The sequence below is a fragment of the Siniperca chuatsi genome, linkage group LG7, assembly GCF_020085105.1.
Source record: "Siniperca chuatsi isolate FFG_IHB_CAS linkage group LG7, ASM2008510v1, whole genome shotgun sequence".
In the NCBI taxonomy this organism is placed as follows: Eukaryota; Metazoa; Chordata; class Actinopteri; order Centrarchiformes; family Sinipercidae; genus Siniperca; species Siniperca chuatsi.
Genome location: NC_058048.1, coordinates 17,914,533 through 17,935,258, shown reverse-complemented (window position 1 = coordinate 17,935,258; position 20,726 = coordinate 17,914,533). Strand labels below are relative to the sequence as shown.

The 20,726-nt window shown below is 39.3% G+C and overlaps 1 protein-coding gene across 2 annotated transcripts in view; it reads right to left on the bottom strand.

The window, feature by feature from the left end:
• Positions 1 to 20,726, bottom strand: part of dock10 (dedicator of cytokinesis 10) — a 44,485-nt gene that overhangs the window by 18,734 nt on the left and 5,025 nt on the right. For both annotated transcript variants that reach the window (XM_044202640.1, XM_044202641.1), the window contains exons 2-24: positions 17,531 to 17,650; positions 13,028 to 13,117; positions 12,019 to 12,101; positions 9,663 to 9,735; positions 9,209 to 9,361; positions 8,687 to 8,821; positions 7,444 to 7,630; positions 6,399 to 6,487; positions 5,655 to 5,738; positions 5,220 to 5,378; positions 4,656 to 4,904; positions 4,428 to 4,550; positions 3,890 to 3,972; positions 3,648 to 3,770; positions 3,464 to 3,543; positions 3,136 to 3,323; positions 2,871 to 2,936; positions 2,615 to 2,707; positions 2,316 to 2,439; positions 2,081 to 2,202; positions 1,825 to 1,908; positions 589 to 681; positions 286 to 404 (exon numbers count right to left, since the gene is read on the bottom strand). In XM_044202640.1, coding sequence (XP_044058575.1) covers positions 286 to 404; positions 589 to 681; positions 1,825 to 1,908; positions 2,081 to 2,202; positions 2,316 to 2,439; positions 2,615 to 2,707; positions 2,871 to 2,936; positions 3,136 to 3,323; positions 3,464 to 3,543; positions 3,648 to 3,770; positions 3,890 to 3,972; positions 4,428 to 4,550; positions 4,656 to 4,904; positions 5,220 to 5,378; positions 5,655 to 5,738; positions 6,399 to 6,487; positions 7,444 to 7,630; positions 8,687 to 8,821; positions 9,209 to 9,361; positions 9,663 to 9,735; positions 12,019 to 12,101; positions 13,028 to 13,117; positions 17,531 to 17,650 — 2,720 coding nt within the window. The remainder of the gene's footprint in view (positions 1 to 285; positions 405 to 588; positions 682 to 1,824; positions 1,909 to 2,080; positions 2,203 to 2,315; positions 2,440 to 2,614; positions 2,708 to 2,870; positions 2,937 to 3,135; positions 3,324 to 3,463; positions 3,544 to 3,647; positions 3,771 to 3,889; positions 3,973 to 4,427; positions 4,551 to 4,655; positions 4,905 to 5,219; positions 5,379 to 5,654; positions 5,739 to 6,398; positions 6,488 to 7,443; positions 7,631 to 8,686; positions 8,822 to 9,208; positions 9,362 to 9,662; positions 9,736 to 12,018; positions 12,102 to 13,027; positions 13,118 to 17,530; positions 17,651 to 20,726) is intronic.

Sequence of the window (20,726 nt, the reverse complement as noted above, 5' to 3'; positions counted from 1 at the left end):
CAAAGAGTTTTATTAATTACAGCCTTTATCCTTAAACAATGACAGAAAACACATTTTCTCTTCATTGTTTCTCTTCAGTGGCTGTCAGAACTCTGTATACAATAACAATTACCCCCCCCCCCAAAAAAAGAGTCATAAATAAACAATAAAAATAGGATGTGTTGTTTTAAACTTGAATTTTAAACACTATGTGCTTTCCTCATTGTGTGCTTTACCACATCCACTGAGCCCCCACCCCCATCATGTGAATCAAGTTGTTACGGACATTGTAGTACCACTGCTTACCTGGTGGTGGCAGTTGTGACCTCGTCGTTGTCATTCTGAGTCAGGACCTTGAACAGCTGGTTGAAGAGCACTGGCAGAAATCGGATGATCACTGGAATTCTCTCCATACTGAGAAGACCCTGGGGAAGGGTGGAAAAGAGGCGTAGGAGGAGGAAGAGGTGGAGAAGTTGGAGGATGAGAAGGTTGGAAATAAATAAGAAACATAAATCATTAAGAGGCAAATGTGTTCTGTAGCCAAGGCCTTGGTTTTTGACTCAGTCACAATAAATGAAAATTGAGGGGGGAAAGTGCCTTGTCTCTGACCTTCAGGCAGTTGAGGAAGTTGGAGGTAGGAGGTAGCGAGAGGTCCAGCTCTCTCTTCTGGCACTGCTGGAAGAATCGGTTCAGGTGGGGGTCCTGGCACGGAGAGAAGAATCCATTAAAATCAGCAGTTAGCAGCTGCAATAAGACTTAGTGGACTGGTTCAGTTCATCCTAAAATGTGAACCACTTCGCAAACTATGTCAGTCAAAATTTCGTTGAGTGGTTCAGTCTCATCTCAAACAATTCAAGTATTTTTTATAGTTTCAAAAAGAACATGAAATAACCACAAAGTTTATTGTGACAAGTTTTTTAAGCTGACGATACACTGTAATAAGTTTTGTTGATCTGTGAAAGAGGTAAGTTTTGTTGCAGACTTCACAGTGGTACCAAGAGGTGACATCAATATCCATCAATATTTTTTTAAACCATTTTAAGACCTACGTTTTCTCTTTAGCTTTTTGAAATGACAACATGACTTCATATTCTACCTTTATTACTCTTTGGTTCTTGTTTTAAATGTATTTATCCATTTATTGATTCTATCTTATACCTAACTTGTCTGTAAAAGCAATTTTAAATGTTCTATATAAATCAATGTATTTCATTTGTCTTTTACAAAGTATTGCAAGTGAAACTAAGACATAGGTGGATCCAATTTGCAACCCCCCAGCCAATCAAGAGATTGCTGTGCAGCAGCGCTCCAAACATCCTCTGCTGGTAAACTAGAAACAGAAACAGTCCATTTACTTGTTTCATGTGCCACACTACATAAGAAGAAGTCACTTATTCTATCCACTAATGATGATTGTGCATCTTGGGCTCACATTGCATTTGTTTATATACTTTTGCACATAATTTGTTCAATTTGTGCATCTAATGGTCATTTTACATCCATTTTACAATCCCAAGCAAACAAACCCCATTCATTTTAATTCGGCTGGAGAAACAGCTCAGAAAAAGAAAATGGCCAGTTACCTAATTTTGAAGTAAAGTGTTCCTTTGAGGCTTTCTGGCTCATTTTTAAGGATGTAGTGGCTGAAACAATCGGTAGAAAGTCATCCATTTTCTATACCACTTATCCTGTTCAGATTCATGTGGGGCTGTAACCTATCACAGCATTCACTGGGCAAGACGCAGAATATACACTGGACACACTGCCAGTCCATCACATTAACAGTAAGCCAGTAAAAACACAGAAAGCGAGAGAAGACTGCAGAAACCCAGGTGATGGTTTTACCTGAGTGTATACTGTGGAGACGACATTGGTGGACACTTTGAAGATAGCTTTTCCTCCATCGACCCATTTAACATCTGCTCCATTCTGTAAAATGGAGAAAGTAAAGATGCCACCAACCCATGTTCATTCTCTTAAAACCCTGCATTTATCACATGCTGTAATGCTTAATACCTTAATTCAGCAGTATGTTTAATATTTGTACACCCTGTGCCCTTCTTCTTCCCCCTTTCACTTCCTTTTCCTTCATCCCTCTCACCTTGGTGTTGCTGGCTTCCTTGATGGCCAGGTATCCAGGCGGCAGGTTACAGGCTACAGGGATGCTGAACTCCTGAGACGACAGGCGACCTTCTTTGAGAAGAGGCAGCCAAGAATACCCCACTAAAAAGTCACACATAAATAAAAAACACAGAGTACTGAATGATAGACAAGACCAACCGCAAAATAACCTGCCGCATAATAAATGTTCAGTGCCAGATCTACCAGCAACTCACCTGGGGTCTCCAGGGTTTCTTTCCTCTTAGCATTCGTCTTAGCATTGATGTCACAGGTGACATGGTAAAAGGAGAAAAGAAGGTGGTGCTTTTCATGAAGTTGAGTAGGAAGCTCAATCTTCACCTGGGGACACAATAGCATGTAATGGGTTATATTAGGGACAGCAAGGAATGCTGCAGATTGCCAAGTTATCAGTAAATATGTTCTTGCTCATGTTCTAAAAACTCCTAAAGCTAAAGTCAATCCACTTCCAGGTTCCAATGATATCTCTGTGACAAATTCCCGTTCTGTCCTTTACCTCATCGTAGAAGTCGGGGTTCTGGGAGTGATGCAAGACTGTGGAACAGGATGCTGTGGTGAAAACTGGACCTCCCGGCTTGCCATAGATGCACTAGAAAAAAAGCAACAGAAAAGGGATCACAAAATAAAGTCATGCTCAGCCAGTTTCTCATGATAGACAGAGTTTAACTAGTTTTTAGTTTTAACTGGAGAAAATTAAGTCATATAAAAATCCAATAAATGTCCCATCAGCATGTTTTTGGATAGCATTCTACCTTTAAAGGTTTGGCAACTTCTTCGTCTGAACTGCGGAACTCCACATAAACTGCAAGGTTACGAGCCTGTGAACAAGAGGACCATTGTAACGCTAATATTTGCCCACATACAAAAAACAGTGAACAATAAAAGTATATGAAGTATGTTAAAAAACGTGAGGCATTTGTACAGCAATTGTACAGTTAGTGATTTTGGATCCTTTTTACAACCTTAACTCAGGCTCCTCTTAAACTGTGCTTTGTTGTTAACACAGCTGCGATATACCTTGGCGAAGCTCTTCTGGCTGTCATATTTGAGATGTTTAGGGTAGACATAGATGTGGTTTCTGTAGACGCGGTGCGGCTGCGTGAACTTGGTGCTGTCCTGGACAAACTCCTCCACCTCCACAGTAGGCTGGTGTTTGCTCAGTTCTTCAAAGGGCTTCACAGGTACATAGGAGGATGTCACACAGTCTTAAAGCAGAGAGAAGAAAGAGTTTCAAACACATGACAGAGTAGAGATGTAGAAGGGAAGAAGGAGGCAGAAAGAAAGCAGAATGGGAACATGAATGAACGCAGACAGAGGGGAAGTATTGCCTAAAAAGCTGACATACTAGGATGCTCCATTGGAACATAGTCAACTGAGATGTCCAGCGCCCCAGGAATAGTCTGCAGTTTGCTGGTCTTCTCAGCCCTGCATACACACAAATTTGAATAAAATGTTGTAAGAATGGTTTACCTTGCCTTGGAGAAGCCTAAGTGACCTACTTTATAGGTAAAGCCTACAGTATGGCTTACCTCCTGTACTCAGATACCAGCTTAATCAGGTCATCTGTGGAAATCTTATTGCTCTCCTGTTTGAAGAGAGGTGAGAAACGAGACTCTCTGTCCAGGGCCCCATGGTTGTCCTTAAACACTGACCTATAATGGATAGAAAAAGACATGAGGGTTTTGGTTAAATATTAGATCCTGTGAAGAGAACATGGTGGATCAATTTTTACATGTTTAGACAACTGAGCCTCCAACAAGTGGCCACTGACCTGACGGTCCAGGCAAATGGCATACGGTATTTCCCCAGTTTACTACAGAACTGTTTGTTGGATTTCAAAATCTTCTGAACAGTCTGTACAAGACACAAGCAGAGAAAGAAGGACAGAGGGACATGTTAGCAAGACGCCACAGCTGATATTTTTAAACACAATAGGACGTGATCAGCCCTAAATTTTTGTTGACTTAGACAGAATGACAGTCTAAATCAGAGGTTGTTTAGTACAGTAACTGGCAGCAGGTTGAATGTCTGGTGATTCATTTAGCCATTTAAACAAGGACCACATGGAGCGCTGCTAGTGGGGAAGCCAGGAAATGAGCTGGACTGGACCTCAGAAAAACCCTAATTTCTAAACTATCCGAAAATGCCCTAACAGCATGTTTTATGAGCCATATTTCCCAGCTTGCTTCGAAAGATAAGACAATATAAAAGGTTTAGCTCTATGTTGTTGGTCAATGATAGAAAATAAATCAAGCAATGTAAATATTGATGCAGTCTGAACTGTTAGTGAGAAAAAAAGTCTTTCTGACCTTGCTGGAGTCTGTATTCTTGATATAAGGTTCTACCCCACAAGCAATATTTCCCATCAGCACCTTTTCCACTCTTGCCACCATCACTATGTCTGTGTGGGGGTTGGTCACAGAGAAGATGGCCTGCATGGAGAGCATTGGAAAAGCATATTAGAGTCATTCTACATCTTAAATGGATAGAAAAGAATGGAAGGAAAGTATCATAGTGTAGGAGTAACATCCTTGTACCTGTTTGGGAAAGCACAGCCACTGCTCCAGGTCCAGGCTGAGGTAACAGTCCCCTGACTTCCTTTCAGCAGGAGAGCACAGGCCATTTTCCTGACCTCCGCCAACTGTCCCCGGACCACCTGTCCCGTTATTACAGCCTCCGAGCATCTGGCGCACTGCCTCGTGGTTGACGTCTACGTGGAAGTCTGCGGATACCTTTCTCCCTTCTCGTACATCCAGCAGAGCCAGCGACACGAAGAAGGGTTCAATCTAGTGGAGCAGATTCGGCTCAGTCAATCTCAGTTAATTTATAAATAAAACCCTAACCCTAACCCTTCGACATGCTTTCAGAGCATATTATTATTTCCCTTCTCTACTGCTTTTGATGTATAACTCAAACTATTTTTCTAATTCTTATAGAAATCTACCTACACTGGATTAAATCCAGAAAATTGCTTTTAGCATCTACAGATTTGAGTGCTAGTACCATTCAGTTCACAAAGACATATTAATGCAAAAGTCAGTTTTGAAGATTGTTTGAATAACTGTCTGAAAGTGTAAAAGGCAAGTGTTTCTAATCCTCACATTAGTGACCGGTCCAGTTTCACTCTCATTGATGCAGCCCTGCAGCATGAGGCTGAGTGATCGGCAGGTTATCATAAACCTTCTGCCTAGTTTCTCCTCAAACGGACGCACTGCTGCATTCTCAACTGATGGATGTTCCGCCCGTGGGCTCCTCAGAACCTGTGGTTGGTGAAACACAGTTTGTTACTTGGAGCACGCTTTGCTTTATTTTATTTTACCAAGTTGTAATCATTGCGACGAATTGAGAGAAATGCATTAATGAGATCTAGTTAAAAACTGCAGCATCATGACAAACATTGGATTAATGTCATTAAGTACAACAATCCATCAAGTCAAAACATGATGACAGTCATGTAAATGTAAAACACTATCTGAAATAGAAAAATAAAAAACAATGAACACATATAGATGTTCAGCCACATTGTTTATACTTACAGGAGTATCAGGGTCCAGCGAGAACAGATTCAACCTCTCTTCTCTCCTGGCAGAGCGAATTCCTTCATCTGTCTCAGAGATATACTGTTACGGAAGAGATGGCAAGAAAGACAGAAAGAGACAGTCAAACAACAACTTGATGCTAATAATAAATTGCTTATTATGAATTATGATATCAGCAAAAACAGCAAGGTTTTGCATTTTTGTGTTGCAATCTAATGGCTTGGACTTAAAGGTAATCTGGGGAGTTTTCTTCTTTAAACAAGGGCAGTTATGTTTACGTTCAGTGTTTCTCACCAAAATGCATAGTGTGTATTCTTGAGGCCTATCAAAACATGACAAATGAATTTCCTTCTGTGTAAAATATTCACAAAGCCAACTTTTTGAATATTTAGCATTGTTTACACTGACTAGCAGTCTTATTCTTTCCAATCTTTTGCTGACGCATTGCTACTTTTCTTGGCGCGTTACCATCACCAACTGTTGATCAGTGGGAGCGTGAAAACATCGGCAGCAATGTGTATCGCGTCATGAGCTTGCTTGTGAATGTACATGTGCATCCTATTGCAAAACATTGCTCCCTAGCGCCACAAATGGTCAAAAACTCCAAAGGGTACCTTTAAATAAACACTGACAGGTGTGCTATACATGGATCAACCATTAATTGTGATAATGGTAACTGTAATAGAGTAGCAGCAGAGTTATATTATTTTTTGAAAATGAAGAGGTTTCAGCTTAGCCAACCTTTGCTAGCTCTGGATTGATGCCATTCTCTGTCGTAGTATCTTCATTCTCCTGCAAACAGCAGTCACTCAACGACAGGTCAAACACATCTGCAGAGAGAACAAGCACAATCAGGACTCCTGAGAGTGACTTCTGTTTATAAGTGATGACTGCCAACACTGGGTGGATGGGAAAGTTTATCTAAGCAGTCCATTTTCCCCATAGGTTAAAGGCCATATACCATTTTCTAAAATAGGTTCAGCAGTACACTAAATACACACTAACAAGTCAGTGGATATATATCCATCTCAGAATAAAATATGACTCTATTTGTGGTATTTATGGATCATAAGGCAGGCAGGCTTCTGCAGAAATATAACCTTCATGTGCCTGGAGCAATTCTTCCCAGAGGCCATGCTGAACATAATGGCTCATTAATGGTAGGTCACCACATGCTCGCAGCCTGATTTAGAGGTATGCTAACAGACCACAGAGCCATGACGGCTGAGCGCTATTACATCATTCTACCACTTTTCACTAGGCCAAGTCTCAATGCTCTGTCAGTGTGTGTTATGTTACAGGTTGTGGTCCCATGCCCAGGCTCTCATAGAGCTGGTACTTAAGCTTGAGTTTTATGACTTTTGCTTCCATGTTAAGTTTTTTAATTACAAGGTATGATGTATTAAACAAAGGTGGAGTCACTGGTTGATGTCAGGTCTCATTTCCTGAGAGTGATGTTATGGATTAAGCCCCAACCCAGCAGAAATTCCCCATTAAGGTCGTGGCAAGATGGCAGATATTATTTAGAGTAAGTCAGACAGAGAGGGTAAGGTTACATTTTTGCTGATATGGAGTATAAAATCATTCTTCTCTTAAGGGCACCATGATTTATACATGTGTTAGAGCTATGCTAAAATGTCCTCTTTAAATACCCCTTTCTCCTCTAAATTACCATTTGTGCTTCCATCCCCTTTGGTCTTTCCAACTGTTTTTCAGTTCCCTCTCTCTACATCCATCTTAGGTAGACTTTGTGTATTCCTAAATACAAAAACAGAACCGGTCTCACCCTGTCGATGGTCGGTGAGGTCCAGACTCTTGCGGTCAGGAGTCGGACCGTCGTGGGGACTGATCTGTAAGATGCGGGTCAACGTGCTAATCCACTCCTCCATGTCCTGCTCGCTCTCCGCGGCCAGCACGAAGTACGTAACCTCGTTCATCTTCAGCTCAAAGGCATGTTTCCTTAGGCGGTTATTCTTTAGGGGGATGAATGGAAGGATGGATAGGAGAATGTGGTTACACAACAAAACCAGAGTTTGGTTCGGTTTTTGGAAAATTTGACTCCTTTTTATACATGCAGTTTTTGAAGGCTCTGTATACTGAATCATAAACTTAGCCTAGCTTAGCTAAAGATGACTGTTAATAATTTTTCTTAACAGTAACATAACAATAAAATTATGGTTTGGAAGTTATTACAAAATACAGTATGCATTCATCTGCCATGGCTGTGGGTACTTGTAAACAGGAAGTCACATGTGTGTTTGATATAGTGTCATTCCTTTTTCATTTTAATTTATAGTTTTGTTAAATTTACCATCCATCTCTGGGGAGGTTTTAACAGTCTACTGTACCTTTAGACAAGGTCATTTATTTGACAGTTAAATTGCATAGGATAAAAATACAATAAATCTAAAAGCTTATTTCCACTGTGGTCCTTGTAACAAAGAGGAAGCTGCAACTCCCAAACCAACATACAGTACATCCAGCAATTACTGTAAATTAAGCTAGACAACTGTGTCTTTAAACTGTATGCAGAGACATAAAAATGTCATCCATGAGGTTTGTCAGTCACTGGGTAAGTAAAAAAAAAAGTTTCTCTTTTTAGGATTCTCCCTTTAGAAGCAACATAATAATATCTATACCTGGGCATGTAGTGCCATTATACCCTACATTGTTATCCTACAAGCAGTACTTACTGCTGTACAACTATAAAACACAGTCTCCTCATAAAAGATAATACTCACTTAAAGTTACATGTCACTTCTTTTTACTTTATCCTGCTGCTGAGCTTTGTTTATAGAGGGATGCTCTGATAAAGGTCTTCGTGAACGAAAGCTTACAGTAGATAAAAAACTTGATGCAATGGAATTAAGAGTTTAGATCTTTTTTCTTTGCTCCTTCTTGAGTGCAGTAGTTTTGGAGGGAAGGGAGCCTGCAGAGCGTCCCTATATCACTCTAAATATACAACTCACATTTATAATATAGTGTATATTGTGCTGTGCTCTTACTTATATGAATGCTTTAAAACCCACCTGTACCACACCAGTGCACGAATCAAGGAAGATGCACCCTTTGGGTTCCTTGGAGATCTTCTCGTCTTTGTAGAAGTTCATGATGTAGGAGTTATCCGTCAACTGGGTGAGCTGGAAAAATCTCCTCTTGAATGACTGCACAGATAGAATAAGGTTCAAATACATTAACCTGGTGTGAGGACAAAATCATAGGCAACTCATTATTTAGGTTATATACTAAAAATGACCCAAAAACATAAAAACTGAGAATTAACTGTAATTTATTATTTAAGAGAACTATTTCTTGAACTGCAAACAATAATGTAGATGCTGATATATTGATAATACTCCTGGAAAAATCACCCTTACAAACTCATTCTGAGTAAAAATATGTAATCAACAGGAGACTAAGTTTACCAGGTCAGAGAGCATGGTAAAACATTTTAGCTGAAAACATGGGGAGATTTGAGGGTCTAGGTGAAAAAACAAGACAGAAAAAGTGTGTGTGTGCCTGAAAAGGTAGAGCATCAGACATTTCCTCACCCGAACAGTGATGCTATTGTTGACGGTGCTGTTAAAATTCCCTTTGTAGAGCCAGCCTGACCGAAACACACCGATCCCTCCCCCTCCTCCTCCTCCTCCTCCACCACCACCACCTCCCCCTCCTCCTTTGGACGAGGACAGGGACGTGGTATCCTGTAAAACATAAATACGGCCAGTTATAGATACATCAGCTTTCCATTCATCCCTCTGACACAGAGGAGCAGATGATCAATAATGAAAAGAAGACTTTCCTCATTCTATGGCCATTTGTCAGTAAAATTATGTTCATAAACAATGTCCCACTGATCTGTAATAAGCTAACTGCTCTTGCAAAGTATATTTTAACAGCTTTAAGGCTGCGATAAACCAATTTAAACATTAGGCTGAGCAGGATGTATCCAGTATGTAATGCATTCATTCTAAAAGCATTTGTCAGAAGATGGTCATTACTGACCTCATCCTTGTCCACGTCCTCATAGTCAATCTCAAAAGAATGGGATGGCAGCTTCTCTGCCTTGTACAGTTTCCTATAAAGGAATGGGGGAAGATGAAAAGAAAAATGTGGAACTCTGATAATGAAATATATTGATGGAAAGAGAAAATGATTTCAGGAATTTAATTAATCCACTCTATCTGAGTGGTGCAAAGGACTGTGGGTGGCGGACTCTGCTCCATCGTTCTCTGTCAGGAGTCAACAATAGTTAGTCCTCACTCGCTCTCGCTCCACTGATTTCACAGGCTGACCCGTCTTTGTGAGTGAGCAATGGAATAAAATGCCTTTGTGTGTGTGCTGTGAGCTGCAGACAGCTAGGCTGCAGTTTGTGGAGGATAACACTGGAACCACACTCTGCTAAAAGTCACACAGTTGTAAAAAAAATCCCTTAAGGGGACTATGTTTAGAAGATTTTCTGGTGATTGTGGGCTGGCCACTGACAGAGGAATGCTAATATTGGCCTGCACAGATGAAGATCGCTCCACTAAATCACAGTGGTGACAACCACACATATACAGTAGCTGTAGATTCCCATTGTACTATGGTTTCCCTGGTGTATTTACTACAAACCCGTAAGCCTACAGTTGGTTGGTTAGCTTGTTAACCACATAAACAAACAATATAACAGTAGTGTTTTTGCTTTTATGCTAATTCCACAGCTACAAAGAGACAACATAAGTTGGTATTATTGTGCTCTAACTTGTGATTAAAGCTGCATCTTACTTTATAGTTCATCCTGGTTCAGAGGTTATGTGAACTGACTGAAAGAATACAGTGGCAACCCATGGGACAGAAGAGGGACATTCCTGTGGTGTAGAGCAGTAACTGCAGGGCTGCTCTGGGTCAGTCTCACTGGGACCCGACAGAACTCTAGTTGACTGACTGACAGCCTGATTTAAATAAACGACTGACTGACTGACTGAATGGGTGTCTGACTGGATGACACTGAGCACTGAAAGTTAACATTTGTTTGAGTGGAATGTTCTCAGTCTTCCACTCTTACTTCTTTCTCACTCAACATCGTCCATCATCATGTTCTTGTTAATGACCTCCCACCTCAGTGTAACAAATTGTGGTTATCCTTAATGTTAGCTGCTACTTCTGGGTCTGGGTGTTTATGAGGAAAAAAATCCTGCAGCTCTTTAATCAAGTCAGGTAGTCAAACAAATCTGAATCCACATGTTTTAAATTTCCATGTCATCATACATTGCTAAATAATGTATAGCATAAAACAACATGCATGACAAAATATGATTTATGGCAGTTTATCATCATGATTAACATAATATTGCTGTAACAGAAAAGGAAACACCTATAAGAACGTAGGGCTGAGTACTGTTTGAAATTATTCTGTACTAGTGCCAGTACTGAGTTTTGGTACCGATACCAAAAAGGTACTTTTTCGAAACCTTACTATGAGAAATACAATCACATTTTTCTACTAAACCCTTTTCTTTTGACAAAAGAAGCCAAACTGTTAAATTATGTCATACAAAAATGTTGCTTTAATAAAATGGTCTAAAACACGAGCTATCTGATCAGAGTAAGTAAACAAGATTATGAATCTGGTTATTTCCAGCTTTCAGGACTTGGCAATTAAAGAAACTCGTTGAGGTTCGATACCCAGATCTATAAGACCCAAATGGGAAAGTTAAGGTTAAAGAAATGTTATCGACATTTTGGGAAATACGCTTATTCGAGAGTTTGATGAGAAGTTTGATACCACACTCATGTCTGTAGGCTAAAGGTGAAGCTACAGCCAGGAGACGGTTAGCTTAGCTAAGGGGGAAACCGCTAGCCTGGCTCTGTCCAAAGGTAACAAAATCCATTTACCAGCACCTCTGAAGCTCACCAATTGACTGTCTTGTTTGTCTTATCAGTACAAAAATCAAAAAGTGTAATGACAAAAAGGCCAAGTTGTGGTTTACCGGGGTTATGTGCCCGACTATTTCTTGATCGGGTGTAGTGACTCACTGGTGTCTCCACTGGTTGCCTGCCAACCTCACGGTGACGACAAGACTGCAGAAAGTCACTTTGACTGGCCCAGAAGTAGTCTTGCACACATAACCCAGGTTAGCCGTTTCCCGTGTTTCCAGTCTTTATGCTAAGCTAAGCTAGCCATTTCCTGGCTGTAGCTTTATATATTGCATACACATATACATACATACATACATATAATAAGTGGTATCAATCTCCTCATCTAACTATCCTCAGGAAAGTGAAGTGTATTTTCCAAAATTATTAACTATTCCTTTAAATCCCATACAGCAGACACAGTAGACAGAATTATAGAGTAATGTGAAGTAAAGTGTTTTACCTGGGCAGCAGGCGGTAGTCTCCAGCGTAGCTGTCATACTTGAACTGGACCACATTTAGCTCAGAGTTGTAATACTTACAGGCCTGGAGGAGAGGAGGAGATTAGGGTGAATAAGATTATTAACTTTCCAAAATGATGGCTGCTCTGGGAAAATTGGACCTAGGGCAGCTGGAAAGTCTGCAGACAATGAAGAAAGCTACACTACAGTGAAAATACAGTCAGACCTCAGCTCTCCTGAGGCCTAGTTACTGATGTGCAGGCTGGGATTCATCATTAGATTATTTAAATTATAACGGAACTGAATTAAGACTCTGTCTCCAAGGAATTGGCAAATAAAGATATATTTACATCATACTAGATTACTTGTCTGTCTCAAGGGTTGAAATAGTACTCTCACAGTGTGAGTGTGTACAATTACTTTGTATTGTACATACACAAGTCACAAAGACTGCACGGCCATTTCACATCCTCTCCTCTGTCTGCTTGCTGAATGCTGTGTCGCTATTCTCTTTAGTCCATTTGTTTAAAGATCTCAATTTTTTGTAAACAATGTCACAAATTATAAACAGACCAAACATATTATCAGCTATAACATCAAAATGAAGGACGAGTACACACACACAGTACACACACAGGCTAGGCTCCAGTGAGCTGTGACAGCACTGTCTGAGGAGTTTCCGTCTACTCAGATATTATTTCTCCACTGAGCCCTTAAGATTATGGCTGGTGGATCTGAAATGAGCCCTAATAGCCCTAGCCTACACACACACACACACACACACACACAGGCAAATACACATCAAGATATGCACGCACATCTGGTTTATTTTAGAGGCCTGGTAAAACCGCTCCACCAGTATCAGGATGTCCTATATTAAGAACAGCCTAAACTGACAAACCTAACCCCCACCAACTGAAACCTTTTTCAGTTTCAAACCACAGAGGCCTTAGTTCAGTCCTGTACACACAAAGATACATGTGGGCAAACACAAACACACTAACACCTCACCTGTCTGACCAGCAGACATTCGGCCTGTAGTTCTGCCCCCTCTGGAACAGTTGACTTGAGAGTCCGACTCTCCTGAGGCACAGTGGATACCTGGAGGGATGAAAGGATGGAGAAAGGACTGTTAACATGACAGGAAATACGTAGAAAATTATTTTTATATGTTTCATAGCGGGGGTGAGCCACTTTGGTGGAAAAAAAATACACCTCCACTAACATAAAAATCATTAAACTAGAGACCATGTTGTAATGGGATCACACCAGCTGCAATGCCAAATCAGTGTTTATGCAATGGAGCACATGACATGAGAGAAGTGAGTTTGGCAAACAGGAGAACTATGCCAGATTTATTCAATATGAAAGTCAACTTTTACCCTATGTTATTTTTGACACATGTATGTGTTTTGCTGAAATATTCCTTGGTTTGATACAAGGAATGTACAACATTAAACACAGTTAGTCATGAATGCAGAATGAGGCCATTACATAAAGTGGGGGGCAATAGCCACTTCCTACCCCCCTAAATCTGGTGCCCTTGCTTGGACCACACCCATCTTCAAACTCGTCCTTCATTTTGATCTGATTTTGAACTACACACCTGTAAAGTTTCATGACTGCATCTTGCACGGTCGTGGCGCTATCGCGTTGATAAAATCTGCCCATAGACAGACAGACAAATCGCTTCTGTGGTAGTTCCCGCTACAGTAGGTATCTCAAGGACCACATTTTCCCATGGTGACACAAACACACACACACACACACACACAGACTCACTCAAGGTGAAAACAATACCAGCCACGTTGTCATGGCTGGTAATGACAAAAAACATTAACCACCAGGGGAAAAGAGCAGAGGGGCTATTTCACATAGCAAATGTCATATCTAAGTGTGGGTGTTGTGTAGGCTTTCATCTACTAAATTGATCACAAGACAAGATGTGTGAGGATCTGGGTGGCTTAAAATATCTCCTGGGGGAAACACTGATTATTGTTAATAAGAAATCATCTATCTATTTTCTAAGCCAAATACTCTGTTCAGGGTCACAGGTAATACAAAATAATGGCTACTGAAAGTATTTCTTTCTATATATACACATATACATAGTTCAACCGTTAAACCTTTATTCTAAATCAAAACACATTGTACAGATTGATGCCTAATTAGAAGAAACCTGAATAAATGAACGGAGAAACATAACATGGTAATGGTTTGATGTGTACCAAATAGATATAAATCATGTGCTATGGCCTTCACAGACACCAGATCTCAACCTGACCGTCAAGTCAATTTTATTGTTATAGCCCAATATCATAAAATGCAAATTTAAATCTGTACAGCATAAAACACCCCCTATTCTTAGACCCTTGATTCAGAAGAATTGGAAAATTCAAAACCCAAAAACACCCTTTAATGAAGAAAAAAAAATGGAAGAAACATCAGGAAGGATCCCTCTTCCAGGGTGGACAGACATGCAAATGGAACATCTTAGTCTGATTTTGGACTGACACGTTAGACAGCGCTCTCCACCACCATTGTCAAAACACCAAATGAGGGAATATCTTTTGGATGAATGGTGTTCATCCCTAGAACCTATGACAAGGAGCATTCAAGCTGTTCTGAAGGCTTGTGGTGGCGCAACACGTTACTAATACACTTTGCTAACACACATTAACACATGTTGTTGTTTTTCCTTTAATTTGTCTGTATATATTATATTATTTGTCTGTATATATATATATAATCTGTATATTAAACTGCAGATAATCACAGCAACAAAACATATGCTTCTCACCACATTGCCAGTTATGTCTCACTGGTAAAACTAATCAAACTGAAAACAAACAAAATTTAAATATGAATGATGGAAACACAGCCTGTACTGTTTTTGTTTTATGCATGGTATAAAATCATTGTGATAATGCACTCCAGGGTCTCCTTACCAAACAATGGACTTGGCTCCACCTCATCCATTATTAGCCATGATAGCAAAATGGCTCTAGGGAGAGCGATGTCGGTCTGTCAGTCTGACCACCACTTTGTCCTGACTGAAATTTTTAACAAAAACTATTTGTTGGATTGCCATGAAATTTTGTACAGACACTCATGGTCCACAGAGGATGTATCCTAATCACTCTAGCATGGCTGTAGACTCTTAGTCGTGTTTGTCCTTATCAGGACTCCTTTTCATGCTTTATTGCTTATACATTAACACCTCATGAGCAATGATTTGAGAGGACATGCAAAAAGTTATCCAGTATATTGATGATTCATTCATTCCTTCTTCTTGAAATCATTTCTGGCCAGCTTTATTGCAGTGAAGATGAATAATTCTAGTCAAATCTCTCAATAAGTATTCCCTTTCTCAGTAGTGATTAGACCTGCAACTACAAACCTAACCTTTGAATCATGCAGCTTTAATTATATAAAGTATATTTTTAGTAGATTCATATTCAAAAAGAAACAGAAATATTGTTCGAAGTGATTGCGCAGAATGGGAATGAAAACAAGTCAGCACTAAAGATCTTTGTGCATGAACACAGACAGACTTTGATTTATACAACCCAATCAGCTGGCTAGAGCGCTGAGCTCACTAACCAACTGGCAATGAAGCAGATCTAGTAAATGCCTTTTGTGCATTAGCAATACTCTGCCAAGCCATTTTCACTTACAATTATGGAAATTGACTGTAGAGACAAGGCTGCAGAGACAAAGAAAATCAGAGGAGATTGTGTTGTAGCCAGACAGAGCTGGGAACCAGCAGAGCCATGCATTAAAGCTACAACTCCAGGGTCCAAAAGCAAACATTTTCCTTTACCACAAACAGCCAATTAGGTCATCTTAATGTGCAGTGGATCTGCGTCTGCAGTAACCCATTAGCACTGTAATGAAGGTACTAATGAACAAAGAGCTAAAGGGAGCCGGAGAGAATAAATTGTTGACTGTAACGAAAATACCGCAATGCTTAATATGCATAAGTGTGTCATGCAGAAAAAAGATGTCACATGTTTCATTTCAAACAATATATCATTGTCAAATTAAGAACTGACAACTATCTATATACTATATAGCGCACTACATTTACTGGCCACCATTTTACTTAAGTGTCCGAATTCTGAGTGTGAAATTTTGTGCTTTTAGTAAAAAAGTTCCCACAATGGAACACAAATATAACGTCCATGATATGTACACTACTTTCTGCTAACAATCCCACAATGCAATGTGTTGCATTTTATAGATGCAAAGATTACTGTTGTGCGACTCTACACCACCGCCCAACAACATCAGCAATGATGATCATCCATATGTGTCCAAAATCTGAATTTACTCCTCACTATAGAGTAAACTGTTGAGTCTGTATTAATTAGGGAATAGTGAATGATGGAATGATTTTGGTACAATGACACTGTATGCTTCATTGTTTTAAATATTATTTTTTAAATAATTTTCTTGCTTGAAAATGGTGAGATTTATAGAAGGGTTTGATTGATGCTGAATTCTTCTTGTCTTAGCTCCAGGGTAAGTCATCATGACTAGAGTAGTAGCCCAGCTTAGCCCTTGCAATATACCTCCCCTTGACCTAATGTTATGACAGATGTGGAGGGCTTTGTGTGTGGAAATGTGTTTAATCAATTCATTATCAGGTCTGCATTTAAGCTAAGTCAAACCCAGCATCTCTGCTCCTGATGAAAGGCATCATGTCTCTCTTCAAACTGTGCAAATAAAACAGTGGATAATGAAAACTGGAGTTTTGAGGGGAATGAGCAAAGAAGGACGTATTTACCTTATTTACCAATAGTAGGTCTATAGTAGGTGTTTTTTGCAGCTTAACAGTTGGCAAATCGCACAAATCTCTTTTGGTTAAATAATACTAATCAATTAAATATGTGTTTAAATTAAAAGTATTCTATAATTAAAACGAAGTGCTTTTATTTTTATCTACTAGTCACCTGGTAAGTTTATTAGATCTCATTTCAGCACCAGGCGCTGTCCATAGTGTAACATGATAGCCTCGTATCTGATGCAGAGCAAAGCACCTTAAGGTTTGCTGTACCCATCAGTGGTAACAGCTTCATAAATGTTAAGAATTGTTGCTTTTTTTTTACTGTTGGTCAGCCAAAACAATGTATTTTAATACATCACGTCACAAGGTGTTTTACTTGCCTTGGGTTTTAAGACACTGACAATGTAATCTCAACACCCCACGTTTCTCTTTACCGTTGTTTTCTTTTAGCTCTCTACTGTACACTGTCTAAAAAAGGTAAAAAATACTTCACGTCAGCCTCTGGTAACTTGCAGGAATTGGTATTCAATAAACTTAATGATTAATAAATGAATCAAAATAAATTGATACATAACTCAATAATGAACATTCCCCTGATCTGTGTGTCTGTGAAAAACATGCACACTCTACACACAGAGAAGCAGGATTCAGATTTAAACCAACAACCGTCTTGTTCTGACTGCATTAACCACTGAACCATCAGGCCACCACACACACACACTTACCGAGAAATCATTGTCAGGGAATAGGAGCAGTTCTCTGAGAGGGTCTTCCTTCAACTCATCCCCTAGTTCAGAGATGACAGTCTCATAGTCAAGAGGATCTATCAGCTTAGGCTTCTCCTGCTGCAAATGGAAACACAGAGACATTTGATCAGTATTCACTTGTTTGGTTGGGTATCAAACCTCAATACAATACAAATCGATAAGATACAGTAAGATATAAGATGATACAATACGATACACCAAGTAAGTGTCAAGTATTGAACGTTGGCATCAAATGCTTGGTAAAATGTATCCAATATTTCCTGATTACTAAGATTTTCTAACTTTAGACTATATTCTATTTAGGATAATATTTTTATTTAACACTAATATAGTGAGCAGTTTGTCATATTTTGTTAAATGTGTTACATTACACATTTTTACATTCCCCAAAGTAAAGTAAATAAAGTATCAAAAAAGTTTTTGTTTGGCATCTGCATTGTAATTTGGGTATCATATTGACACATATTGAACATTTTCAAATTATACACAACCCTTATCTATTACCAGATATTAAAAAAGAAAAAAGACTCAGTATAATGTTTTGTACAGTTGTGTTTATGAACCACATTGTTCTTACAGCATAAAGAGTTTATTAAAAGCAGTATCCATGACAGATACAGTTATGATCTTGACATTTCCTGTGTTTTCCCATGACATCATTAGGACCTAAAAGAATCAAAGAGGAAGTAGCACGACAGCTGAGGTGAGGCTGTGACACACCACACTGAACGCATGTGGAGTTATTTTAGAATAAGCAAGACTAAAAAAGAGAAACATCATATACTTGCGAGATAGCTTCATTTAACCAGACACACAACGTGATACAGGGAGATTTTCCTTACAGTAAATGAAACAACCTCAAACAGCACATACAAGAGTCACCGCTCAACTGTCACTTCTATATGTGAAGGCCTGTTCTCACGCCTCTAAAACCCACATTTTACACGCTCAGTATATAAAGCACCAAACTAGAATTTGTAAAAATTATCATGTATTTCAGATAAAACAATCCATTACACTCTGACTTTCTCTTTTCTCAAAGAGATGTAAAACTATGTTGAAGGATTATGTAACTGGGCACTGAGTCACACAAAAAAACATTTTAAACATGTGTTTTATGAATAGAGGACAATGTTATATTACTTCTGTCATTCAGAGAACAGCAACAGAGCAGCATCAGCAGCAAAGGGAGAGCTAGAGCAGGCCATGGTGAGAAAGGCAGAGGAAGTAATGATCTGTGGTTGGCTTTTACCCACCACAGCTACCTTAACAGTCAGAACAGGCCTCTTGGCACACAACCAAAGAGAACAGAGGAGAAAAGCAACAGTGTAACTCAACTGAAGGTGAGCTATGTTTTAGGGCAGCCCTCTGTCTAAGTACTGCCCTTACCACCCACACTGTATACTGTTAATATTTAACCCCATGCAGTATTAAAAATGCTGTCAGTATGATTTATACTCCGTCCAGACCTACAATACAGTCACCTGCAGTTCATCTAGAGTTTTATTGTCTAGTTCTTTGTTTATTGTGTCTATTCAGTCAAACTTGATTGATTATCCAATTTAAAGGTTCCGTATGTAGGATTTAGTGGCATATAGTACTGAAATTGCAGTTGGCAACCATTTGAATACCTCTCGCCTCACCCTCCCCTTCCAAGCGTGTAGAAGAAACTACAGTGGCAGCGAAAATTGCAAAAAAACGCATAAAGACCCTCTTTAGAGCCAGTGTTTACTTTGTCCGTTCTGGGCTACTGTAGAGACATAGCTGTGCAACATGGCTTATTCTAAAGTAATGAAAACACAACGATTCTTACACACTGAATCTTTAATTGTCAACACAATTCGTTAAAAACATGTCATTATAATAATTGATTAACCTTTTGAATCAATTAAATTAATTAAGCAAAAACGCAAAATATTCCCAGCATTTAGCTTCTTAAATGTGAGGATTTGCTGCTTTTCCCTGTTTTATATCATTGTAAATTAGATTTGTAGCCCTAACAGTTAAACCAAAATTATTTAAAATTTGCTTTTCTGAAAAACAATCATGAGCAGATAACTGACAGATAAATGAGAGAAAAGCAATAGGCAGGCGAGTAGATTAAGCTTGAAGTTTTCATGTTTCATGTGCATTGTGACTCTACTCTGACCCACGTGACGTGAGAGTAAACGTTTCAGGGGAAAGTCTGGCTTTCCCCTCGCAAGCTGACGTCTGTCAGATAAAGTAATATCGCATTAGCTCTGCTAGGTGTGCATCATTAATACAAACATCATTTAATCTGTCAACTTCAAAGCATGCTCTTCTATCTGGCTCTTCCTGTCACAGAGCCTGGCTCAATGTAGTGTAACAAACAAATCTTTAAAGGAAGAGGAAATGAAGCATACAAATATCATAAAACACTGATTACAGTATAATGGCCATAGACTGTGGTCTATAATCAATAAAGCTGTTTAAATCAGAATCATGACTATGACTGACAGTATATAAACAGTCATGTCAATAAATACTAGTGCGCCATGAATATGACTTGACATAACTAGCAGAGACAGAAAGAGAATACATACAATACTCAGCCGGTTGAAATCCGATCGCACTCGTTTGCTCTTCAGTCTCTTCCTGAAGGTGATTTTGCTCCTGAAGCTCATTGTGAGCAGAATCAAGTTCACAAGTATAGTGTATACAGTATTACACAAAAAAGCAGCAGAACTTCCACTATCTGGAGAAAAAAAAGGGTTCAAGCTAAATTAAAAGTGAACTAAACAAAACACACGTCGCAGGCATGCGCTCTATCAGAAGCAGAACTAACACTGTTGGTTTATGAGTTTGTGTCAGTGCACGTGGATGTAGAGGAAGTTGATGTTTGATGTCCAACTCACACTTGTGCACACGCACGCAACCACACAAACACATACACACACAGAAAATCCCCGGTAAACGAGAAACCAACCAACCAGGCACTCCAGTTTCTACACATCATACTGTCACTGTCTTTCGCTTTCTTACAATTCAGCAAGGCAATGTTAGACACTGTTATCTGTACTGAACAAACTTAGGGTAACAGCTTACTGTAAATGTTTTTACACTCCACATTACTAACCTAATGGGACAACCCCTCTCTACAGTTAAACACTATCATGTACTCACACACACTCAA